The sequence below is a fragment of the Passer montanus genome, unplaced genomic scaffold, assembly GCF_014805655.1.
Source record: "Passer montanus isolate IOZ18808 unplaced genomic scaffold, ASM1480565v1 scaffold5, whole genome shotgun sequence".
Taxonomy (NCBI): Eukaryota; Metazoa; Chordata; class Aves; order Passeriformes; family Passeridae; genus Passer; species Passer montanus.
This window is the reverse complement of record NW_024369929.1, coordinates 8,188,503-8,215,905: the sequence shown is the minus strand read 5'-3', so window position 1 is coordinate 8,215,905 and position 27,403 is coordinate 8,188,503. Positions and strand designations below refer to the sequence as shown.

Here is a 27,403-nt window from a genome sequence, read left to right as displayed (position 1 = left end):
GGGGTTTGCTCTCTCAAAAACTCACAAACCACCTATGACCTTATGAAAGTATCTCACACATCTCTCCAAAAGTTAGAAAAAAAAAAAAAAAACAGGTAAAATTTTTAAAAATTACCTGCACCAAACTGAGATAATACTAATTTTATCTATTTCTCTCTTTAATGAAGTCAAATTTTCACCTTGAAATTGTGAGTAAGGAAGTTTTCTAACAACACTGGCAATCCGGTTTGCTCTCTCAAAAACTCACAAACCACGTGTGACCTTATAAAAGTATCTCACACATCTCTCCAAAAGTTGAGACAACCAGAATCATTATGTAATTTATACACAAATCACTTAAAATTAATGTTTTTCAAAGCTAACATTCAAATAGCAAAAGTTGTAATACCTAAATAAATATATACCCAAGAAAACACCCCATAAACAATTTTAAGATACACTGTTACCCTATCTTGCTAAGAAAAAAAAATCAGGTAAAATTTAAAAAAATTACGTGCACTAAACTGAGATAATACTGATTTTATCTCTCTCTTTAATGAAGTAAAATTTTCATCGTGGAATTGTGGGTAAGGAAGTTTTCTAAAAACACTGGCAATCTATTCAACTAGCAATAAATAGGCGAAAACCTTTGTTCTTCATCAAGAAACTTTTCATTCCAGTAAATAAAATTAACTGGGATCTCTGAACTGCATTCTAAGGTTAAACTTAAAACATGCTCTGAAACACAAAATTAAGAATGTTCACTACTTCCAATGCTTACTATTCTAATCACTGGACATTATTTGTTGCAGTAATATTTCAAAGCTAACATTCAAATAGCAAAAGTTTTAATATGTAAATAAATATGTACCCAAGAAAACACCCCATAAACAATTTTAAGATACACTGTTACCCTATCTTGCTAAGAAAAAAAAATCAGGTAAAATTTAAAAAAATTACGTGCACTAAACTGAGATAATACTGATTTTATCTCTCTCTTTAATGAAGTAAAATTTTCATCGTGGAATTGTGGGTAAGGAAGTTTTCTAAAAACACTGGCAATCTATTCAACTAGCAATAAATAGGCGAAAACCTTTGTTCTTCATCAAGAAACTTTTCATTCCAGTAAATAAAATTAACTGGGATCTCTGAACTGCATTCTAAGGTTAAACTTAAAACATGCTCTGAAACACAAAATTAAGAATGTTCACTACTTCAAATGCTTACTATTCTAATCACTGGACATAATTTCTTTCAGGTGCTTTAAACAACCACATTAACATTATCTCACACAATAATCTTAACTTAGCTGCTAAACAACATCATAACGTGTAATGTCTATGTCACGTTTCAGCAATACACTGGGAAAGAAATTCAGACAGGACTTTTAGAAACTAAAAACATGAAAAAAATCTTGGAAGGTTAATTTGCATCTTATGCAACATGACTTTAAATCCTTACTGAGATTACATTAAAAGTACTGCACTGCTAGCAGCAATGTGCTACATTTACATTTTACCTTTAGAAAAATTTGATAAATTTCACACTGTTTCATTTTACAGAAGGGGAAAAAAGACTGATGGATATTATTCACAGGTATCTAATCAAAGGTCTGGGGAAGTGATGAAGAAATTAAGATTTTTGGGTTGTTTTAGATTATGAGATGTTTAAGCAAAGATGGATGCATTTTTCACTCACTGCAACTTCAACATCAGTTTAAGATAATACAGAGACATTATTACAAGTAACAATGTACCAGCTAATTTTAGTAAAGACCCCCAGAAAACTCCTCCTGAACTGCTCACCCTCTTTCAAAACACTTCCCAGACTCAGCAGATCTTTCCTACATTATTCATCATTATCATCTTCCAATATTTTTCTTTAGTGAACAATGATGATGAATTTATCAAGACAGTAACAAACTGCTGCTTCAGATTCTGTCTTGACATTAAGAAGGCCTTTACTCTTCCAAGGAGGAGGGAAAGTTGCAGAGTAAAGGCACTTGTGACAGAAAGAAGGAGAAAAGATGAACAACCCACAGCGAAGAATCATGGAAGGAAAAGCAGGACAACAGAAAGAGTACTCACACTGTACATTTCACATTCAAACTAATCCTTTACACACCTGGAATAAATTAAATAGCCAAGGTCATCATTTGCTACTGTCCTAGCTCCTTTCCCTACAGACAGGAATGAATGCTGTAAACGAAGGAGAAGGAAGGCTGAGCAAGGGAAAAGCAGGATAATAAATAATATATGCAAACACAGTGTTATGGAGGATTCCATTTATGGTCTTTTCCCTCTTTTTTGTTTGTTAGGGTTTTTTTGGTGTGTTTTCTTTTCAATTCTCCTTTGAAGCAGAACCAAGTGACTGACCCCTAAGAGGCTTGTGAAAGAAAGAGATCTCTTCCTCTGCTGTCCTCAGAATTCATCTCTAACCTTTTAGCAGCATCTGCTCAGTTCTTCAGCAAGGAAAGTGTACCATCCACCAAAGGAGCTCAGTATTTCCTAGGACACCTTTGCCTTACAAGAGTTGGGCAGAAAACAGCTCTCTCTTCTCTACCTTAATCAGATGATTAGCACTGTTACAAAAATAAACTTGATATATGTGTACATGTAAATTTATACCTATAGCATACTAAACATGTATTTTTACATATAGTAAGTAGTCCAAATTTCTAGCTCCTTGTTAAGGTTTTTTTTAAGCACTATTAAGCTTTAGCCTTTGTGAGACAGATCCCAGTTCTGGAAGGTACTTTCTCTTGCCTGAGTCCCCACTGTTAACAAAGGAATCTGTGTATTTAATTTCTTAAAACTGAGCTTGATTTTAACACTGCAGTAGTTTAAGCTTAACTCTGCAGATCCTGCAGAATATAAAAAGATACAGAAGAGTAATTTAATACTTAGATGTCTCAGCCAGCTGGCTAAAACCACACCTTGAAGCAAGAGATCACAGGCACAACACGCAAGATGTTAAAATCCAAAGAATATAAACCACAAGCAATTGCGTCAATTGCTCCACGCAATATTGTTTTATTATTGAGTGGTGATCAAAGCTGGGGACAAGGAATACTGGCTCACAATGTGCAACACCACTTTTCATAATAAACACTTCCTAAAAAAAGAAAAAAAAAAAAGAGAAAAAAAGTCCCCAAAACAAAACAACTAACCATTTATCAATTTTTCTCTTAAAGAACCTAGTTTTAACCCCTTATCAAGGATTTCTTTTAGCTTTTCAACAATGCAAACATTTTCAGCACACATCACTACATTTTATCAGTCACCCCAAATCAGTTATTTATGTAGAAGTAGCTCTATAATATTATTAAAAGGTACTTGAAACTTCTTGGTAAAATTAGACTCCTTCTAGAAGGATGCCTGTATGGTAATTAATCTTTAGTGCAGAAGATTTTATACAGAATTTGCTAATTCCAGAATCTTGTTTTCTTTTGAGAGAGGAAAAGAAAAAAAAGAAAGAAAAAAAAAAAAGAAAATACAAACCAAGAAGAGAAGAGAACTGAGTGAAAGACAATTCCCATAAATGGGTAAAAATCACATTAAAAATGCAGGAAGTATTGCCTTCCATGTAAATAAGAGCATTTATTACATAATGTTCCTGTGATGACCACAAAAAGGAAGATGCGATGAGGACATTGTTGAGTATAAATTAGTTGTAGCAGTTACCTCTAAGAAATACTCCTCATCAGCTAAAGATTAAGTTAAAATAGAAGATCCAGTCTGAAGTCAAAAATCAACATGCAAGTTATCAGACTGTTTAAGAAAAATTGCCTATTCTCATGAAAGCTTCTTCCTCATCTGAACAGGATACACAGCTCCACCCCCCAAACTCTGTTTCCAGTAAGAGGCAGCTCCTGCTGCTCCCAGTGCTCTGTTTTCCCAGTGTATTTTTAGAAGATGTACTTTACACCATGGTTATGGGTAGCACAGGTCAGAAGACTTTTAGCAAAAGGCACAAGTAACATCAACATATAGAGATCTACTTTTCAACTCTTTACTTACTTTCTTTTCAAAATTGTGGAAGGAAAACTTACCTTCCCATATTCTTTCCTGTTCACTCTCAATCTCTCAAGCTAAATAAAATTTAATTTACAAGAAAAATTTAATAGAACTTATATTATTCCAGAACTACCTTCACTTTTCTCTTCAGGTGACGCTACAAAAATTTCACATTAAGGACTTCTCAGCTGGCAGGATCCTGTCTATACACATAAAAATTCTTAAGTTTTACCTTTTTGGAAGAGGTACTACAGTAACTACTAACTCCTCATCCCAAAGAGGCCAACAGGGCTTTTGCACAGACTTTAAGCTGTAGGTTTGACAAGATAGCTCATTCTGCTTGTACTGATTTCTGAGCAGAGTTCACTGTGTCTTCCAGTACTTCTAAAGAACGCCAAGAAGCAGAAAGGACATAGATGTGTTTCTATCATCTAGAAGAGATATAGCCACTCTGGGACCATGAGTAAAATAAATACTTCACACTATTTTAAATAAATATGTCATCTCCCAACAGTTTCACCAATACTGAACTAATTCTAATTGCTTTTGAAATAAAACTTACACAAGTACTCGCTGAACTACAAACTCAAGAGAACGTGCCCAATTATTTCCAGCTTCTGGAAGTAGCTAAATGCCAAGATAATCCCACAGCCTCTTGTAACAGGTGGAAGTTTTACCATTGCCATTTTAATATTAACTATGTTTGACTCAGCAATAGCATTAGCACTCCAAAGCTCCAATGACAAAGATTATTTAAAAGTACATGCTCAAGATTTACGTTATCTTTACCGAAATTCACACTGGATAACTTTAGCAAGTCTCTTTATAGAAGGAAATTTTTACCACAAATTATAATTTCAGGTTTTGTATATAGCAGGTGAAAAAAAAAATTAAAAAAGAGAAACCATCCCTGAAGTACAGTATGAGATCATGTCTCAGAAATAAAAAACAACCCCCTACCACTCTCCCCTCTTGAGTTCACATATTTTTAAGAGCCTCTCATCCAACATATTAAAAAATGAAGACAATTAAGTTCTAGCAATTGATGCACAGCAATATGGCAAAGCCTTATCAAGCTATTGTGAAGTTCTCAAGGTTGATTCAACAGGTTCAGTCTGAATTATTTTCTCTATAGAAAGTAAGCCTGCCTGCTTGGCAAGATCTCAAAATTACTTTCATTATTTTCCAACAACATAAATGTGGCAGGTATGAATAATATTTCTGGCTGGCAATCCTGAACTTCTTCATGCACAAAGGGATCCCAGTTTATTTTTGCCCACTCTTTTGTGATACTGTATACTGTTGTAAGATAATAAGTTACAATATTGTAACAATATTTGTTACAAAACTAAAATGTAACTTTTCTCAACTATATTGCCCTGGAGCCTGCAACAGTGAATACCAACCCAGCAGTTCTCCTGACAATTTTTCAATAAAGCTCCCCACTGAATCAGGAAAGTGACCTGAATTAATAAATAATTTGCTAAACCGTGACCTTTTTGGAGGTCTGGTAATGGGGATTTCAGTTACTGATAGCATAGACTGAGCTTCAAATTTAGAAGTCATATCAATTTCTACACAGTCTCATATTTCATCTTTCAAATCTCTGCTTACACCAGATGGCATACTGCAATATACATGCAATACTTACTCAAGGAAAAGATCCACCAATTTTATTTATCCTTTATTTAAAAACTAATATAATATAGACTCTATATTCTTTCTCCACTGCCTCAAATTTTCCAAAATGTTTATTTTCCACCTGAACAGAAGAAAATACAGGAAAGTTTCAGCAAGCCTGAAAACAAGAAGACACAGTGGAAACTATGTGCAGCAGGAACAGCCGTGCTAGCACTGCCGCAGAGCAGTCCTGTCTGTCTAGGTCACTCACAGCCAACAAGATAAATTTCAAAACATTTCTAAGAGACATACTGTACTAACAATGTCCTTTATCTTGTCTATTCAAGGAATTGTCCGCTGACATTGTTCCAACGTGAAGTTACTGCTTCTTATGTAACTATACATACCACACACAGTCTTCGTGACTTACCAGAGGAGCTCTTATCTGAGAAACCCACTCCATTATCCAAACACGTGCTACACCATGGGACTGACCTGTGATCCCTGCCAGACAACCAGCCCTAGCCAGGCACTGGGCTCCTGCAGCTATAGCTGAAAGGCAGAAACTCCAGACGAACCTCTGTCTTGTTGCTTTTATGCTAGATACATTGAATAAAGCCAAACAACCACGATAAATACAATATCCAATTAGGTAAATGCATATCAAGTAGTTTAGAATTCGGAAAGCTTCTTGTGGGAAGAGGAGCCATAAATAAAATGCACCAAATGAAAAGTTTCAAGTATGTTTCACTAATGTTATAGAGCCTTCTTTACATCAAGAGCTCACTGAAAAGATTTCTAACAAGCACTTAGAACCACACTCCATGTAAAGCACCTGGACTTGTTTTTAGGACAAATTAACTGAGTTATACTGAAAATGTGCACCCCAGGATGAGCTGAGTAACTAAGCCATTGTATATGGGGTTGAGAGCTAGCTGAAAGACAGTTACATCGATCTACCAAAGAAAATACTTAAAGTTTTGTATTAAAAATAGCAGCAGAGCACATCTCAGTTCCTCAAGGAAATATTTATCACTTGAGTAAACTCTTCAAAACTTCAGCTAACTAAACAAATAAGCAGATGGAAGGGGAAAAAAAGTTAGGTACTTTAATTCCATAGATTTGCTTCCACTTGTTTTAAATTCTTGGCTCAGTCAAAACCCAGGCATTTAATTTACTGGCTCTCCCTTCAATTTGAAGTTACATACTTCTATAATTTTAGTTTGTTTTCTTTTTTAAAAGAGGGGGGAGAAAACAAAGCATTTAGCCAGCCAGTATTATGAACTATATTTAAAAGACTCTTTGACACAGAGTAACAGTGCTGTCTGTCCAGAAAATACACAACACACACAGAGCACCTACAAAACTTTTCCTGAATCAGTATCTACAGAATCAGTCAAGCTCAATTTTTTGCACTAACTTCCACAGAAAGTATGGATACGTGCAATACTCAAAAGACAGTGGTTCAGACATTATCCCAATGCCAGAAGATACTTATGCAGTGCTTTAATGTATCCCTGTGAAGAATGCCACTCTAAATGACAAGGACTGTGCTTTAATCTTAATTGTTGTTTAATCCACTACAAATGAAAATTTTTGCAAGGATATCTACCTGCTGCATCAGGATTACCTATTAGTCTAAAACCAGCTTCATTTACAAGAAGAAGTTGGTTCTTTTCTTTTTTTCCCCAAATGCATTGAGGCATCTCTTGTCACAGAATGTGATCAGCTCAGACAGACAGAGCCAACATGCAGGACAGAGGTCTCAGCTATGCTGAAGATCCTGTTCTGAACAGAACAGCTCACCAGGCTTCACTGGACTCTTAACAAAGCCAACAGCTCCTGTTTTCTGGATTGAAAAACTTTTCTAGTGAAAATACTGCTGCAGTCTTGAAAATAGATTGTTTGACAGCAAAAAAAAATTACTGGGTTTACGTTAAATAAAAACTGTTGAAGCAAGCAAGGAAAGAGGGCAGTCAGAGAAAGCCCTCTGTCAATTCTGCACATGGGAAGCAGATCTCAAGTGAGCCAGAGAGCAAAGATAAGAATCTTCCTCTCAATGGCTCCCTTAGTGCTGAAAACAAACCTTCAACAATCCTATTTTTTATTAAACAGTTCAGGAGATTTGCTCTGAACAGATTTCACAGCAATCCAGGTCTGTAACAGAGCAGCTATTGTTTTATCAAGTTCTTCTCTGATGTAATGAAGCCACCACAGAACTCCCTGAATCCACGTGCAGTTTGGATGCAAAGGGTAATCAGGATTTGTCAAAAAGGATTTTTACAGCTCTCTCAAACTTGATGAAAATTATTCCAATCTGCTATTTGGAGAACAGGCTGGTTTTGAGAGAATTATTTCACTGTATGACTACAAAGCACATAATTCAGTTTAGGGGGTTTTTTTCTTTCTGCAGATTCATTTAATTAAGAATACCCTAAATTCATGAACAGAATTTAGCATTATGAAGTGGTGCCTTTTAACCCTGATGCACCAGAATAGAAGCCACAGTCCTAATACTTTTGGTATATTTTTATTACATTCAAACTCAACCCACTTTACCCATATTGTTGGGAAGTTATCTTCTAACTGCAATACAGGTCTTTCAGTGGAAAACTCAGAGTAAATGTAGCATCCTTTAAAAGAAATAAATTTATTTACTTAATAGGTTATGGTCTGTGTTGTTCTGCAGTTAGACCATACAAAAACTCCTCTTTTTCAGAAAGTATTGAATTTGAAAATGCACACACCATCTAAACAAGGCATAAAATAAATATTAATATGCACCTAGAAAATATTTCACAACTGATTCTACAGTATGAGATAGCCCAGGTGACTAGGGAATGAACCATCAGTTGATTTCAGAAGACAATCACCCATTAGTGTAATTTCAAACTGGCTTTTTCTCAGCTGATGTAACAATAAACACCTTCAGGGTTAAGTGCCCAACTATGCCAGATACAGTAATTAAATTTGCCAAAACCAGAGACTCCCTGAGACTGTGTCAGCACAGCAGATGGCAAACTGTTCCTGAACTCGCCTTCAGAAAAGCCGAGGGGAAGCAAGGAGAGAAACTCATTTTAATTTTTATTTTCCAACAACTTTCATTGACAGAATTTGGAATTTTGGTAGGAAAAAGAAAATACAGCAGAAGGCAAACCAGTTTCATTGCTGTGACCTGAAGTAAATTATTTTCTAAATAAAACATTTGCAGTCTTCCCAATTAATGAAATACCAAGCTAAAAAAGTTACCCCTGCTAAAAAAAACCATAAATTACTTCCTCCAAGTTCACAGATCAATTGCATTTTGATGCATTCCATAAAATATTTCAAAGTATATACTGAAGTTATGACCTAGAAGCAACAAACCAGTGAGTTTTCAAAGGAGATGAAAATAATTCTTTACTCCCTCACATGTAACACCATGGATGAAAGAAAAGGATAGAGAAAGAATGTGTGGTTGTAACTACAAGAAATATAGCTACAGCTTTTCAGCCAACATTTTCACTCTTAATATTCACTTTGCTCAAATGAGATTAAAACAAAATAAAAGCTAAACAAAAAATCATGGCAGAGTAGAAAGGAATGTCTGCAAGCCTGTCATACAGCCCCTGCTTCTTTCTGATAGGGTTCCTCACTTAAAATCCACTTTTAATTATATTGAATGACCCATATAAACCAACCTGAAATCTCTTGCTTTTTCAAACATCCAACCTCCTTTCCCTTCCTCATCCACAGTGATACAGTTGCACAGTCTGCACGCTCCTCACCTCTCACAGCACCAGAGATTTTACTGCAGTCTGTGATCATTCTGACCCCACCAGATGCAGATTGCAAGCCTACACACTCTCTTAAATTGGACCAGCAGGAAGGTAGAGTCAGCATTCCTACTCACCACACACACAGAATGATGCCAAGCCTTTTTAAGTCGGCCAAACCATCCCTGTGGGTACGAGGGCTGGTGCCTCTGCCTGTCCTTTCTGCAGGGACAGATGGGACACACTGTGCTGGCTGCTGGAAGCCCTGCGCCTCCCGGCTCACCACAACTACAGGAGAGGCTCCTTTGGCTCATGGCTCACAGTTCTGGCAAGTGCTGGGCTTGCCTTGCACGTGCCACAGAGGGTGTGCGAACAGACAATCCTATAAACTCTGGATTTATTTTTGGAAAGAATGAGGCTTGGGGCATGGTTTCAGCAGTAAAGCAGCTCACACAGTCTGGGTGCAATTGCTGTCCTCCTCAAGCAACCTCCAGTCCCTTCCCCATTCACACAGGGAATACAAGTCACAGGTGCAAGAAAGGAGGCAGTGGTGGCCACCTCGGGAAATAAAGCAGTGGGAAAGGGCTCTTGTGACCAGCCAAATAATTAATTCTGCCCTCAATTTGCCTCCTCTTTGCTCCCTGATGAGAAACCTCAGCTCTGGCAGCTGCTGTTCCTGGACAGCTTTAGAGGCTGCAAACCCCTCACCTCGTGCAAAGGATGTACTCCAGTGATATTGGAGCTGCAGGTTTAAGGGAAGTCCTCCCTTTCTAGTTCATGAAGTGCATGAACATCTGATTAATTCAGTATCTGCTGAAGCACATTACAACTACAAAAGCAAACTGGAAGGGTGGATGCTGTTTGTCCTGCTCTACCACTTTCTTGGCCTGTTCAATTTACAGATCTGACTTATTTTTCATGTCGTACAAAGAAAGACACTTCCCTATCATCACAGCAAAGATTCTGGTGCCTCCTGACTTAAGTAGGCTATTATTAACTCACTAGAGCAATGGAAACTTGTTATCACTAAAGAATTTTTGACATAGCTGGCCTCAGACAACTCTTTGAACATCTATTAAAAAAAAGGAAGTCTATGCCCACATGAATTATGGCAGATCAATAATATTTCTCTGAATAGCATGAGTGAGAAGGAAGAGCAACAGAACATACCAGTGGGCACATGAAATAGGACACAGCACCAGACCACTGCTAAGGATGATGAAATTTCACAGAACCTATGTTTAGACACAGCATGTGGGAAAACAACTTTTTTGTTATAATCAAAACTACTGAAACTAGGAAAGAGGCCCACCTGCAAACACACAGCCAAAGACCCAGCTGAAACAGGTCTGGAAGTTTGGATTCTCCCTGCCTGTACACACGTGCAGTATTTGTTAGGCACAGCAGGGGAAGCAAACGTTTTGGTCAGCTCTAGAGTGATCAGAATGATTAGAACAGAGGATGAGCTAGCATAAAAGCAAGCCAAAACAAGAATTTGCTCTAGCTCACCTACTGCTGAATTACAAAGACTTAAGCATTTTTAAATACAGCTCATAGCAAGGAGCCACTGGATTCAGTTACACTTGCACTGCCCAGCAGCTCAGCTCTCCCAGCCTGCAGCTGAGTGCAGCCCCACCTCGGGGCACAAGAACCCTGACAGCATTCGAGACACATCCATGTACCCAAACACTTAGCAGAAGATAAAGCTCCCCACTGAAACTATTCAAGTAGTTTCTGTTTTCTACACTAGAAAAGTGCAAAGAAGAAACTCAACTGGGTTTGTCAAAGAAATGTGAAAGCAGCTAATTACTTCTGAAATAATATACAATGTTTATTTAGGCACTTTTAAAAATTTCCACCCTGTTTTTGAGGGTTGTTTGAGCTTTTGATGCTTTCAGAGGCTCTTCTATGTTAAATACCACAAGTCTAAATAATTACTCAGAAACTAAATATATTATTTTTAGAAATAAAGTACCCTCTTTTTTTTGTTTGGTTTGTTGGGGTTTTTTTATTTTCTGTTGTGTTTTTGGGATTTTTTTCCCCAGGGTAGGGGAAACAACTAATTAAATAATATTGACAGACCACCACAAGATTTCACATGGAAAATGTTTTCTATTTATGGTAATTTCTTCCAGCATACTAAATGCCAGTAAAACTCACCAACACTGAGTGCTATGTGGCACAAAGGCCTGTCCAAGCTGTACTGGACTAATACCTGGGACAGGCTCCTCCCTGGCCTGCTGGGAGAGGAGTGAAGACAACCATCCTAGAGAAACAAAAGACACCAGCAGGGAGGTGGAGGCCCTGGCAAAGCCAAGAAACACAGGAGAAATATTGGCTTTCACAGATGCAATTCTTCAAATTACAAAGTGAGGGTGCAGTCAGAGAAGACAAGCTGAGGAGTTCCTACTCTGCCCTCCCACCCATTCCCCTGCTACTTCTCCCCCACCTGCAGTTGTGCACTCACCCTCTGAGAAATTGATTGGGCTCCCTAAAGCAGCACATTACTCTCAGGGGAAAAAATAAGTAGGTAGCTTTAATGTCAGAATGAACACATTCAGATGTAAACTGGACAGAAAACTAAAGCACAAGAATCACACAGCACTGATCAGGGTGGGAAGAAGGGAAGTAGGACATCCCTTTGGTAGCAGAAAGATACTGGGCTGGCAGAAGAGCTGAGCTGATCTGAGCATATTGCCAAGGTACAGCAAAATAATCCCCAAAAGCACACAGGCTCTAGGCACCCAGGGAAAGACTACAGACCTATCACACAAGAAGATTTCTTTTTTTAATGCACACGCATCCAGATATTCAGGAAGGAAAGGAAGTTAAGACTATTTCTTTATTTCACAGAGAGCTGCCGATGAAGCAAGAACATATTGCCTCAGGTCACATTTTGGAGGGACAGACACCTTGTATTTGAGAATACCATTCTCATCTGGCATTGAAGACTTGTTCTAATTCATGGTATAATTAACATTCAACACCTAATACATTAATTACTAAAGATTTTTCTTGTCCTACATGCAAGATCTTTATATTCATCAGAAAACCCCCAAAAACCCAGTAACGACACCCAAGAGGATAGTCAAAATGACTAACCTTATCTCACTTGTGCTAATTTTTCTGCATCCTCTTTGCAGAGAGAAGAGCTGCTCTGAAAGCCCCTTGGTCTCCACTGAGCAAGCCTGGGGACTCACTGCCTAATTAGCTCTTGTGAACAATCCTCCCCCTCTCTGCAAGTCCACCTGTATTCTGCACATTGCCCATGACCAGAAAACCTCCTTCTACAGCCTGAGAACAGGATTTCTCTGAAGGCAGAAAAGCTTTGGTCTTGCACATTTTCTCCACCAGGAAGAAAGCACAGCCCAAAGGTGACTGCACTGTGCTGTCCAGCAGAGTGCTGTGATTTTAGCAGGACCAAACATTTCTCCTGGGGGCCAGGAAACACCGGGCACAGCCAGGGGATGCAGGCACACAAAGGCTCGTTTGTTAGCAGCCCTCAGCACTGCAGAACCCTCACCTGTAACACAAGCTGCCAGCCCAAACCAGGACAAGGGTGATGAGAGGTTGCTGCCCTCTTTCCCTATATAAGCAACATAAAAGGCCACATTGTTTCACTAAAGCACTTGAAACAATTACAGAGAATTTAATGGTGAAGAGTCACCCAGTTGCACAGGGAGCAGTGAAATTTACACTGAAAACTGCATGCACAAAAACTGCAGGTTTTCTAAAGCTGAAAATTAAACAATCATTTTTCTGCATAAGACTTTTACAAAAGAAACCAAGACTAAGACAGACCAATTGCTTAATGAGGCAAAGGCATAAATCCTCATCAAGAGCATTTCTGAAGTTGCACAAATTAGAAGGGCAAAGGTCATTCAAATGGCTATTTCTGTTTTCACTGCCTCTGGCTGCAAAGCCAGCTGATGCCAGTTTAAGAGGTAAAAGTCCATCCCAGCCTCCACATCTGAGCTCAGTGGCCCTGGCTGAGGCCAGGTGAGGGCTCACAGGGCTGTCCCCAGGGCCAGCAGACAGCAAAGCCACAAACACCTTCAGCAGCGGGGTCAGCAAAGGGGAGCCTGTGAAGTCAGGGGGACTGAGCCTCTTCCAACCAGTTCTGCAGCCAGAGCCATTGCCACACCAACAATGCCACGTTCCTAGAGAGTTCTCTGGGATATTTCTCAGCTAATGTATCAGTGATTTATTATTCTTTCCCTAGTGCAGCGTTACTACCACGAGCAGGAGCTCCTTCAAGATCAATCTCTCTCAAATTCTTCACCCAGAAGATCATCTGCAGCCATATATTCTTCTAATCTTCTTCATCTGCTACAGCTGAAGTTAATAAAACTTTCTGTTTAAGAGGATCTGACAATAATGCAGCCAGGGAACACAGGAGAAACTGGTAAGAGTTTGACATTTAAAACATCATTAACTGCACCTACTCCTGTAGATTAACTGATTTTTATAATTGAAGAGAAAGTTGATTAACAGTTCTGTAATTACACAACTGGTATTTTTAGGCTCTAATCATGTGTCACTTAAGCACATGCATAATTTAACCTATCCAGGTGACTGAAGTTATGCCTAAAGACTTGCATGACCTGCAGCAATACCAGGGACAGGCTTTGAAAGGAAACAGCTTTTTCAGAGCAGCTCTAGCCACAGACTAGAATACCGCATTACACTCACAACACAAAGCCAATCTACATGCAATTTTAACAATGTTGTACAGCAGCATGACTGTCTTTGAACCTGTCCACATGGCTGCTGTGCTGAGCTCTGGCACATACATTAGTAGAATGCAGATTTGGTTTCTCCTAACTCAAAGAAACAGGTTCAGCTTCATGAGAAATTGAAACAAGAATGGGAACAGCACTAAAAAGCAAATATGCTGCATGCTAAGGAGACTGAAAAAAATCCAGCAATATTCTGTTACACGAGACAAGTTAGCAGCAGTGAATCATGTGCCAACAGAAAAAACCTGATGGGAAGCATCAAACTCATCTTGGTGCAGCTCAGTTCAGAGACAGACTGGAGCACAGCACATCTGGTAAAAATAAGGGATCTTGAATCTGTTAGCACACATCCAGAAAAGCAGGTCAAGAAAAACATCCTCTGTGAAGAAGAATTTCGATACAGGAGTACTCAAGAATAGCCACCAAGTGCTTGCAGTACAGTTAGACAAGGCTGCAAAGCAATTTGGTTCTTACTTTGAAGAGGCCATGGAACCTGACTTGTGTTGGCACAGCCCCATCCATGCCTGTGCACAAGGCTGTGAGACCCAGAAAACATTCATGTGCCACGGGTGATGCACAGGGTTACTGAACACTTCCCAGTGCAACAGCACAAACCAAATCCCAGGCACCTTGGAGCGAGCTTCCAACCCAGCTTCACAGTCCTGTCAAGTCTGGAGTGCCACAATCCCATTTTCCTAAGCCTCTGCACATGATCCCAACCTATCTCATACCAGCACCAGCATTTATGCAGTCACATGGAAGCTGGTTCAGGGAAATGACCAACAAAATAATCCACAAAAAAAAAAGGAGGTGACTGGAAGTTTATTCAGTTCAGATCCCCAGTGACTGAGCACAAGGAAGCACAAAGGGACAGGTGAAAGGGACACAGCCAGGTTTTATAGGAGTTTTGACTGACAACACACCTTTAAGAAGAGCTTTGGCATATATGGAACAGCTAGCAAAGGGCCTGAACAGCAACCCTTAACCTGAGGTAATTGCCCTGCAACACATCTCAAGCACTCCAGGTCAGTCAGAAAAGATACTGTCAATAAAATGAGTAAGAGTGGGAAGGACTGGGCTGCTAAATAACACTAGCTCTAGGAGAGCCCAACTCTAGAAATTTTTAAGCAATAAGTGCTTGTGAAATTAAGTTTTCCTAAAAAAGCATCTGGAAATCCATTTGCAGAACACATAAGTGTAGATTTCTTTATTAAACTTTTACAGCCAAGTTTTTCAAGTCTACATTTCACAAAAACTGCAGCATTAGAGAAAAAAATAGCAGACATTTGGATAAGAACCATCAGCCAGGGATACCTTGCAAAATTCAACCCAGCATAAGTCAGGGGACTAGGACTACAAAGTGAAAATTCTGAGCAGAGGTGACAAGAATCAAGTAGATAAGGTAAAGAAAATAAGTAGAGCTCAGTGGGAATAAAGCAGGGAACAAAAGCTGGGATTCAATTACAAAAACCATTGTGCTACCACTGACTGAGCTGTAACAGACACTTTCCCAAGCTTTGAGGATTACAGAGTTATAGCAAAAGCCTGAACACCTAGATTAAACTCATTTAGAGTTGTAACTGAGAAAGTATTCTCAAGCAAGAATGATTCAGTGTAACACAGCAAAAATATACTTCATTAATTACCCAAAAGGTTGCAAGTAAAAAATCAAACCAAAAAATTAAAATCAGCAAACCAGAACTTAATCTCAATATGCCAATTCTCAAAACGGCAACTTCTTTATTTTTTTTACATCTGCTCAGTTTAGCAGTAAACAATTAAAGGCAGAATCCAATAGCACTGGGAGTCATCTAGACCATGGTCATGTCATGGTTCCAGCATTTGGGAACCATGACAAAGAAACAAAAAGCTTGACCAGGCTGTTGCAGATCTTGAAAAAGAGGTCCAATACTCTCCAAATGAAAAAGAGGCCTCAAATACTTGCTATTAAATTACTATCAGTAAGTGCAGACATTGGTAAGACTCATATGTGCATAATTTTCACAAATTATAAGCACACAACTACACTCATTGAAACTGTGTATTGGCCTGGTGCTAATGGCAAATGCTAAAGGCAAAACACATGATGTGCATTTAAACAAAATAAGCACTTGGTGTTGGACTGTATATGATGTAAATTAGGGTTCTCCACAGACAGGCTGAAGTCCCATTAAAGCTTCACAGAGGGTTTACCATAGGTGTTTCTGAAGTTGGATGACCTAAAAACATCAGTTGTCCCACTGCATGCAGCAGAGTAGTAACTTGATTACTGAATCAGCCTCTAAAATTCTGATTTTGCAGCTGTAGAAAAATCAACAGATATGCCATCACACAAACCTTACTCTATGCTCTTTGAGCTGAGAACAAATTAAATGAAAATGGGTTGACATACATTAACTCAGCAATCACATATTTGCAATAAACAGAGTGTTCAAACACTTCAGAAAACATGACAACAAAACGCTTAAACTAGAATGAGTTTGTACAAATCTTCAGGGAAAAGAACTTATACTGTTCTTAAAAATACAAAGATTAAATAAATTAATTGTGATGCAACTCTTAGGATTTTTTTTTAAGAAACACAGAAATACCCATAATTAAGGTTCAATCCAAGCCTACCATTTCAGTAGCATCTGAACTTTCCTTTAGATAAGGGGCAAAAACTGCATAACCTATAAACCAAGCTTTAATGTGCTGTTGGTTTGGTACCATACTTTAAATTCTCCTTGGAAATCAACCACATCTATCTTACAGACTAATCCTGCAACATCCTTATACCATATGCTGTCAAACCACCTGCCACAGTTAAATACTCTGCCCTTTCATAAAGCAGATTTCAGAACTACCAGCACCACTATTAGCAATACAGTTATTTTACTCCCTGTATTCCCCACATATTCAGGACACTTTTCACTCAATGTTTGGAAGGAAAAACAAGTCATATACAGTTTCTCTCTTGTTTTTTTTTATATTTTTCATTATCCATCAGAAGTTCACTGGCCTTTCCTTCCCGGAAAGAACACAGGAGTAAGAACTGTCCTCTGCTCACCAAACAGCAATTAGACCACCTGCGTGGTCCCTTCTTCTGTGCAAAAATTGTAATAGCTGGGAAAAAAACAAACTCAGGTTGTCTGTGGGTCCAGCACACCCGGCAGTTAAAGAAAGTGGCTCACATTCTACATACCAAGCAAAATATAGGTGTAAAGGCTGAAGGAAACTCACCACTCCTCAAGAAAGGTAGCGCTCCTTCCATCAGTGAACAGCTGAGATGGAGACTGCTCTTGGAACCCCCACTGCTGCTCAGGGCTGTGTCCCACCCAGCTCAGGTGCAGCTTAAGGACTGGCTGCTACCAAGAAGACAAATCACGTCCTGCACATCCTCCCTGCCCCCCTGCACATCCGCCCTGCCCCCCTGCACATCCTCCCTGCCCTCCTGCCCAGCAGCAGGGATGCCCAGCTAATCCTGTGCGGAGCCAGGATGGGGAGCAATGCTGGCCAACACTAAGGTTTTGGGAGTTTACTTTTTCTGTTCTTTTGTTAGATTCGTTTTCTATTACTTAAAACAGAAAAACACCTACAATTTAAGCATAAGAAAAGTCAAGCTTCTCATAATAAAAATAACAGAAACCAAAGATTAGATAGACTACTTTCAGTACTGGCTGTATCACGATATACGACACCATCACCTCTGCGTTCTCCTTATGTGAGGAAAGCAAAGGGATTAAATTTTAAAAAAGACAATAACAGGACTGCAGAGACTACAATAGAGGAAAGAGGGCTTCAGGCCAGAGAATACAAAGAAAGTGTGCAACAAAAGTTCAAGTTTACCACAGGTCAAGTGAACTATTTTTTGTAGAACCAATGAAGCACAGACTCATTTGTCAGGGGCCACAGCTATTTGTCAGTATCAGAGGTAAAAAGTGACATAGCTTTAATAATTATGTAATTATCTTATCCAAATACACACAGAGAATGAGATTATTCAGTAACTTATCTGATGAAAAGTCAGCTGCTGAAATTTCAACCACTGCAGGTAAAATGCACCAAGACAGAATTACTCACAGACATAAGAAACATCACCTCAAAACCAAAACTTCAATTCTGAAAAACACACACACTGATTTTACTATCAGTCTGCCCTTAAAAAAAGAGAGGAAAAGAAACAGAACTAGTGTTGCTTGTTTCAGGAAATAAACAGGGCATGTAAATATCACAACCAACATAGACACTGCTGAAAGAAACTTGGAATTCCAAAAGAAATAAATATCAGCTAAAAAAAAAAGACATGTTTTTCAGGTTAAATATTTTGGCATGAGAAGTATAATTTCATATTGTCCTGGTATTTCAAAGCCTTACAATATAGAAATCCATTCTCAAGTCTTTCAAGACTGCAAAATTCTATCAGGATCTCTCTTCACACACAATTTTTGACAAGTCCTCTTAGAGATTTATTTGCAACATTTCTGGTGTCAAAGAGCAAACCAGTACAGCCAAAATCTATTGTGCCAGAGTCAGTTATTGAAGTTCAAAACAATATTGTTCTGTTAAGAAAAAGCTCATCTGTCATGACTGTCCACAAGGATTGAATGGTTAACAGAAATGCACCTCATGAATGGGCCATGAAAGAGAAGCATGAAAAATTTGGGTGTTGGTCCAAGTTTCCAGGAAAGGGAAACACAGCAAGTGGCAAAGATAACGATGAGAAAAGGAGAGGACTTTGGATGCTGCAGTCTATCACCAGGAGAGCAGAGAAAGCTGGGCTGATGTGGTAAGACAAAATGGTAATGCAGCAAGACTAGTTAGGCACAGCCTCAAGGGACAAGAAAATAAATGAAAGTTTAAAACACAACGGAGTAACTCTCTCCAAGACAATCCACGTGGGGAGATAGATGATCTGATACAGACAGTGTGAGATAACTGTCAAATGCAAGGTGATGTTTCAAGGTGCCTTTGTATGACAACTGAACATTACCCTTCCACTGCTGAGCTCAAGCAAGCAAAAAAGTATCAAAGTACAACATCAGGAAACGAAGGTACAAACAGTCCAAACTCAGCCTAAAGAGCTCCACATGCACAAAGGTTTCCCCCCCTCCTGCCTTGAAACAGCAAAGTCAAGAATGGCCTCCCACCAGAAGGTATGAAGGATGATCTAGCAGACACTTATCTCACCCACACAGACACATTTAAAAAAAAAGACTGAACAGCCGGAATTGCCACATTGAACAACTCACTCCTCAGAATAATTCCTGATTTAATGTTGGACACCATCCAGCAATTATTCAAAGTTGCTAAATAGTCATAGAGCAGCAGAGAAATTTTTAGCAAAATGAGCTTGCATAAAATGTCCTATATTCATCTCAACCAAAACACCTGTTTAACAGAGGTTTCAAAACATTTGGTAAACACACAGAAATATTAAACCCTGCAAACACACTACATTGCCAGAAAGGCTGCTGAGTCTCACATGTACAGAACTATGATGGTTAAAACCAATCTGTACATTTCTAGGCTATGTCAGCACCAAAAATACACCCACCAGAGCTAAATTTTAAAAATGAAATAAAAGAACCCAAATCCCCCACTCCTCAAAACTAAACCCAACATCAAACCACTTCAGGTGAGAAGAGCAAGTACCACGCAAGTGGCAGTTGCCAAGCACTCTTTTAAGCCAGAATGGGTTGCATTTTCAGCTTCTTCCTAGAGGAGTGCTGGATTTGCAGTTTCTAGAAGAACACAGCCCACATTTCCACACAGTTCACAGATATACTCAGAAATGGAAGATTCATGGGCACGAATTCCCGTGGTTTTTAAGAAAACACCATGAAATAAAAAACTTTATTTAAAATGAAACAAAGCATCTTACTAGAAGTTCAAGCAGACTGTAGAAATCCATATATTTAGACTTTATACTTATATTTTCAAAATTACTTGAAAGCACTTGATGCGATAAGTCACCTAAATTCTTGAAATATTAAGGAATAAACTTATAGGGATGAAGAACCGTTTAACAACCAGAACATAGAGCAGGAATTGAAATTGTGTTTTCTCTGCAGACGCCCATGCCAATCTAGGCATATATATGCTCCTTTATGCATAACATGTTGAAACTGCAAAAACCAAATAGGTGTAAAGACCAGAAGGGAAGGACTGCTGCAGCCCAGAGAACTACACCGTGCGAATTCCGGTTTTGGACCAAAGCACTAACGGGAGCTCTGGTTCCAAGCGCTGCGCTGCCTCCGCCGCTGCTCGGGGCGCGGCACCGGCGGCTGCCCCGGGCACCGCGCGGCCTGGGACAGGTCTGAGCCGGCGGCCCCGTCCCTGCGCCCTCCCCGCCGGGCGCGCCCGGCCCCGCCGCCGCGGCACCCCCGCACCCCGCGGCTCTCACCATTCTCCTCAGGGCCGGGCTGGGTCTCGGCGCCGACTCTGGTTCTCCTCCCGCCGGGCAGCTCCTGCTCGTGGTTCGGCGTCGGCGGTGGCGGGGCCTGTCTCCATCTATCGGGGCTGGGCTCGGCGGCAGCGGAGGGCTGGGTGGGGAGCGGCCGGGCGAGGACGACGCTCCGGGGACGAAGGGAGGCGCGGGACGCGGAGGACGGCGCTGGTTCGGCTCCGCACCGGGACTCAGGGCTGGCGGCGGTCTCGGCCCGGCGCCTCTTTCTCATAATTGTGCGACTCGGCCGGCGGAGGAGCCGCGGCGCTGCCGCGTCAGCGCGCACCGCCCCCGGGAGGAGGAGGGGGCTGGCGGGGCGGCGCTGCCGCCCGGCTCCCCTCGGGGAGCTGTGAGGGGCTGCCTCGGCCTCTCCCCAGCACCGCTGAGCCCCGAGCCGGGTCCAGAAATACCCGGAGAAGGCGGCCGTGCTGCCCTGTGGTGAGGTGAAGGCGGAGATGTTAAAAATGGAGAGAAGCCCGCCTGGCTGGGAAGGCGCGGTTCGGAGAGGGCTTCGCGTGGGGCTGCGCGGAGCCCCTGAGGGCACGGACCCGGCGGGACGGGTCACCTCGGCCCGGCTCCGTCCCAGCCGCTCCTGCCCCTGAGGGGACCCGGCCTTGCTCCCTGTCCGAGCCACAGCCACAGCTCAGATCAGTTCACGCTTTTCTTGCCAGCCCTGCTCGCACATGGCAGTGCCGCCATTAGCACCGCCTCGGAGGCATCTTCCAACAGACCCGAGCCAAACTGGAGGAAATTTCGTTTTGGAAGGAAAAAGGAGGATGTATTTCTTCCACTAACCCGAGCCAAACTGGAGGAAATTTCGTTTTTCTTCCACTTCAGTCAACTCAGTTTGCAGTTTAGATTAGGAACTGCCCAGGGGAGGAACCTTGTCTTCCTTTGTCCCTGTATGCAATCTGCAAACTTGGAGAATCAGTACCACAAATGAAAAGCCTGCTACAATAATTTCTACTATATATGTCATTATATAGCTTTTGCAACAGCCTCTGTTCTACAGCAAACAACATTTGTAAGGGAAAAATGAGGGATTGGTTTTGGCTTAAATTATTTGTGCTCCTTAAATTAAAAAAATAAAATAAATCCTAGAAAAATCTCTCATCTCTTTTGAAAATATCATGGCTGTACAATAGCAATAATTATGTATAAACTCAACCCAAGCATTCAACATAATTTAAAACCTTTGGTTTTTCAGAGTCAGGTTTGATCATTTATCAGCTGCTGTGAGTTATCATCTCTCCCCCCTTGCTGCAGAATGTCAGCATTAGTATTGGGCTGAGCTGCCTGACGTGTGCTCACACCTGGACCCTGGGCTTGTGCATCACAGGGTAACAGAGTCCACTCCAGTGATCAGACAGGCACGATCACAAATCAAACCAAGCATTCACTTGCAGCAGCCACTTTCGCCTTTTTTATTTTTTTTTAACAGAACTGTAGATAACAAGAAACAAACATTCTTGCATTTGCAGCTATTTAGCAGGGCCGGTCCAGTTGTAAATTCTGGTGTCTGAACACCTTTGCTGCGGACAATAGGTGCAAATTTGGGAAGACCCAGCAACTGAGGCATCCAGCTCGAATTAGGGTGTTGCAGGGAGCTCCTCAGCTGCAGGGGAGCTCCTAATGCTTGTTTTAAGTTAACTTCAGAAGAATTCCTGCTATCTTACATAGATATGAAAATTAGGCTCTTAGGACTCTCAATTTCCATAGAAATGGAAAATTAGGCTTTTCCAGGAAAACTTAAATGAGTTCTGAGGACAAGATTGCACAACAAAGAGGCTCCATTCACTCTCTTACTGTGTAGAAGTCCCAAGCCTGCTGATCTGCCACTACTTGTTCCTGCCCAGATTCCCATGTGCTAGTTCTTGGCTTAGGGAGCAGGCACAGAAGGAGCAGTGAAAGCCCAGTAGAATTTTTTTGGGAAATGGTTCAAGAGTCTTCCAAGGTAGAGAAAATAGGGGATTTTTTAATTCTTCTGTTGACAACATAAAGCATTTCTGAGAAATCACCTCATTCCTCCTTCTTCTCTCCCTCTTCTTCCCTTTCTAATTAATTGATCTAAAGGTCACATCCCACATAAGATGAATGAGTCAGTTCTTCCACGACTAGATTCTCCACCTCATCTCACAGCAATACTTGGGCTATATGACTTGATTCTCACTATTATCATGATGGCCTCTAAGTTTTGTATTTGTAAATCCAAGAGCTAGAAGAAGCAAGGAAATTAGGAAAAAGTAGCTGAAGGCCAACCTAGGCATGAGTCTTCTCTGGTACAAGCTATTATTTAGGAGAATGTGTGTAAGGTGTGGAATTTCCATGCCTTGTTTTCCTGTTGATCCTGCAAAACTGTAGAGATCGACATCAAACTGTTTCAGAGTTCAGCTGCGATAAGCTTAGCTGGAAAGAGCACGTTGTTTCAGGAACAGCTCGGGATGAAAATGAAAGGGAAATGAGTCACCAACATCCTCTCTGCCTCGTGCTGTCTGGGGGAGCACGAGCCTTCAGCGTTGTGGAGGCAAGGACCCGGCACCAGCGTGAAACACATCCCTGTGACCTGGCAGGGAAGGAAGTCACCTCATTTCCTCTTACTACCTCGATCAGCCCGTACAGAACACGGCATGATTTGACCCCAAACTAGCAGTTAGTCATCCAAAAGGTGAATTCTGGTACATTCAGATGTTAAATTTATAAATTATTGCACTGCAGGATAAATATTTGCTACTTGTCGTGATTTGTGTTACCTTTCACTCACACCAAAAGTCAACTCAAAATTCCTCTGCTATCTCCTTCCAAATCAACACCTGTCAGCTGTGAATGACAAGGAAATAATGAAGCATTATTTTATACCTTATGGCATTTAAGGACCTGAAGCAAGCTGCTGCTCTCTCAGATTGAATGTAACTCGTTTTTTAAAAAACTCCTTTTGTTATGTGATTCCTTCCCATATCTAATTTTTATATCTCAAATCAAGCTATCAGTCTGTCCTTGACACATTTATTATGTAATCATCACTAGACCTAGTAAAGTTTGTGATGTCAACCCCAATAGGTTTTACATCCCATTAAACCAACTGTAACACGATTTCAATAAGTCCTAAAGGATAAGAAACCTTCCTTAGTAGGAAGCTCTTATCTCAATATTGCAATACCCAGTAGCCAGGATGCTGCTGTTTGATTGCTCACCTTCACATGGATGAAACACTGACTCATGCATAGGGAAAAAAACACAGCATTCCTCTTGATGAGAAATTAAATGAGTTACCATTAAATGAAAGTGACCTGGTTTTGGTTTTGTTTGGCACTATAAAAAGTTTTACCAGGTATGTGCTGTTACTCTGCAGTTGTTCAAAATAAGTGCTAGAGTTCAAGTAGTTAAAAAAGTTTCCAATGCTAACTGATAAGGAGATCTAGTTAATGTCCCACTGAAAGCCAAACAGATTCTCTGTAGAAAACTTTTTTTTTGGTCCCACAGTGAAGTAATCTGTGGCAGAAAAGAGTTATTATTTGTTCACTTTTCGCATTTTTGAAATGGGTGAATTCTCCCAAATGCCTTATTTTTTCTTTGGCCACAAGTTTGTCCCTTTCTGATTTACCCAGGTAAATAATTTCTCCAGCTACAGCTGTAGTGGTAACTCAGCAGTTTACATTCAGACTGCTACTCCTAAAAACTGAAGATAGCTTTTTTTTTCCACATGGAAGTTTAAAATTTGTCAGTAAGGCAAAAACCATACAATGACACAGATTAATGGGACCCTAAGTCCCCTCCATTATTTGTGGAAGATTTTCTAGTGCTGATGTTGCTGATTTTTTGTGACATTTGTCCAATACCTTTCATATAATATACCAAATAACATTACAATCACATAACTTGGCAACAATTCAAAATGTACTGTTTCAGAATGGGATGATGTAGGAACAGCTAGGACGAGGCTTTTTGCCATTGAAACTAGGCAAAATAAAATTTAGAAAATCTGTAACTTCACAGTTTTTAAATGGTTTAGTAATTTTGGTTACTTTATTAGTTTGTGGTACACCTCAGTCACACATTTGAAAAGGTCCCAAAATTTTAATAATTTTTTTGCATTATATCGAGGTTCCTTACAGGCAAAAAGTAGTTAGACTAAGGAATGTGTCAGCTTTAACAGCTGAGATGTATTCCCTCAAAAGAAACGAGCATACAGAAATAGGTAATAAAATCCAAGGTAAATTCAAGATACACCAGGAGAATAACAGTACAAAAAGTTAATTTTGCATATTTAACAGTCATTAAACAAATTATTCCCAGTGACTGATTTAGACTCCAATCTCACAGACAATGGATGTCTTTAAATTCAAGTAACAAAACTGCTCAGGTGTTCAAATTGATGAAATAACATTGGCATCTCTGTACCACACAGCCCCAGAGAGGGGGGCCTGGCTTTGGAGATAAGAGAGCTGATCTGCTATCACCTGAAGGCCACCAGAACAGTTCAGCTCCTCTCTAACAACTGCATTTAAGTGTTAACTAAGGGCCAGAGCACAAGGCAGTCACCTCTGACTTTGAAACACAGATGCAGGGAATGGCATGTGAGGCTTCTCAGTTGTTCAGTGCTTTGCTGGGATGGCAAATCCCCACTAAAGCTAGGAGAGGACTGGGGGTGCCTTTCTGATGGCAGCACAAAGGGCTCGATGACCAAACACACCAAGCTCAGAGTGCAAAACCAGTAACTCCAGTTCAACTTTGTGCTAGGACTCATCACATCCAAATCAGGCAACAGAGAGTGTGGGTTTTCCAGTTTAAAAATCTGCATTAACGATATTCTATAGCAATAGCAAGGAATATCAGGTTAATGAGGTCATTCAGCACATGCAATTCAGAATGTTCTTTTACATGCTCCATGAGTGCACAAAAAGAGATACATTACCCAACCCATCATCTAAAGTAGAATGTAAGCATATCCTGTATTTGGGAATATGATATGTTAGTTCCTGCTCAGAAAAGAGTGAGAGCTTAACCAACACAGGCCACAGTCTTGTGCAAAACTGCCAAGGGTGTGCCTCCACACATCTCTATTTAGATGTGTAAAATCAGTAGCTGCCAGGAACTGTATGGGTGCATTTACAACATAATGGTGACCCTTTGCAAGATTTTATCAGTGCCTGCCTTAAAAATATAACTAAAAGGACTTTTATCTCAGTTTCATTCTTCTGAACTTTCTCCTCCCTTTAGCTTTTTAGAAAAACTTCCCTGTGAAAATTGTTTCTGCTGCAATCTTTGAGTCCACAAATTCTTGTGTTTTCATTTGTTGGCAGCTGAGCAGATGGCCAGGCAGTGAGGTGGCCTTTGCACAGAGATGATCCAGGTGCAGCATCTCCTTCCAGGACTGTGCTGCTTGAACCAGCAGGAAAGCGACAGCAGCTGAAGGTACCTGAATTGTACCAACCAGAGAAAGTTCACAGAGCTCTGCTTTTTGATGTTTTGGGTTTTTTTAAAATCCAGGGATAGGTAACTCATAATCAAAACATAATATTTTAGGTGACTCTATATCTGACAGGTCTTAATTGTACAATTTGAAATTCTTATGTGACAGTGGCCATGACAAAAATGTCACTTTGTCCTGCAGAAGCTCGCTCCTCCATTTCTTAGAGAAGGAGGTACCAGTGGGCATGCATTTGCTCTTGGTTCCATTGTTACTATAATGTAAATTTACTTTTTAAATTAGCTACCAGAGAAATACTTGTCTACTAGATAAATATCTGTTTGCTAATTTCCTGTAGTCAATTGCTTTAAATCCATGAGGATGGATCAATTCTCCAGCATAAGTTTACACTACCTTTTGAAAGAAATATTTAATTAAAAGGAGACCACTTTTCTTGTAGCTTTGACAGGGACACATAACAGCAAAGGTGGATATGAAATTAACAGAACTACTGTTGAACTTTTAAATGTACCAATCCTCTCGAATTTCCTTGTATTCCCAGGTGTGTATAATACCCAAGTTCACAAATTCTGGCAGCCTTTTCACAAAATATGGAGAGAACCAGCATGAGCTGGTAGTTTTCACAGAGTCCAAAAGACTAAACCTCCTCATTAAATGGTCTCAATACTGGAACAGAGGAACATATCATTGTCCAAGATAGTGTGCAAAGTCACTTCAAATCATGCTGGTACTGCTTCAAATAGAAAAGAGGAAAGAAAGGAGGTCCCATGTTCCTGGGCAAGGAGAGAAAACAGAAACCAGACAGCAGAATACCCATGAGCACACCCCTAAAAAAAGCTGAAAGCTCTTTGATCTAAACATCTTCTTGGTTAAAAGGTCTTTGAGCTGCAAGCAAAAACCTATTCTCAGCTATTTGATGTCCTCAGTATTCAGAGAAACAGGATCTTGCACATTCTTTATCAGTAAGAAGAATTCCAGAGATACCTGAGCTTCCACCATCAACCTCTCTCCAGAACACAAAACCTTGAACTTTGATTGCTCACCACTGACAAAAAGGGTAACAGTCTGAGTTGCCCTTCTTCTTTCCTCAAAAACTGTAGAGATAAAGCATTCACCCAGAAAATGTGCTGTATGGGCTACTTGAAAACAAAACAGTGCTTTAGCTTCTGAAAGCATTAGAAGTCCAAAGACAAATTTTAAATACATTTCAATCTGACAGTTTAGTATAAATTATTCCAAATTAAAAAAAAAAAATCAAACTTATGTCAGGGTGATAAAATTTGAGTTTTTTCAAGAATTTAAAAAAATTGCAGATCACTGGAGCTGGAAAACAAGCAAAAAACCCCTCACTTTCATAACCAAACCAGTAGAGATGGAATGCTCCTCTCTAGGTTGCCTATTTCCAGCCCTCCTGCCAGGCCTGTGGCCACTTCTATTTT

The 27,403-nt window shown here is 40.1% G+C and overlaps 1 protein-coding gene across 5 annotated transcripts in view; it reads right to left on the bottom strand.

Annotated features, from left to right (window-relative positions):
* Positions 1-21,296, bottom strand: part of TRPM7 (transient receptor potential cation channel subfamily M member 7) — a 53,885-nt gene extending 32,589 nt beyond the window's left edge. For 2 of the 5 annotated variants that reach the window (XM_039722873.1, XM_039722874.1), the window contains exon 1: positions 20,495-21,294. In XM_039722873.1, the coding sequence (XP_039578807.1) occupies positions 20,495-20,497 (3 nt within the window). In that variant the 5' untranslated portion in view covers positions 20,498-21,294. Of the gene's footprint in view, positions 1-20,494 lie in introns of all 5 variants that reach the window. The other 3 variants (XM_039722872.1, XM_039722869.1, XM_039722870.1) reach the window with 3 other exon arrangements.
* Positions 21,297-27,403: the final 6,107 nt, after the last annotated feature.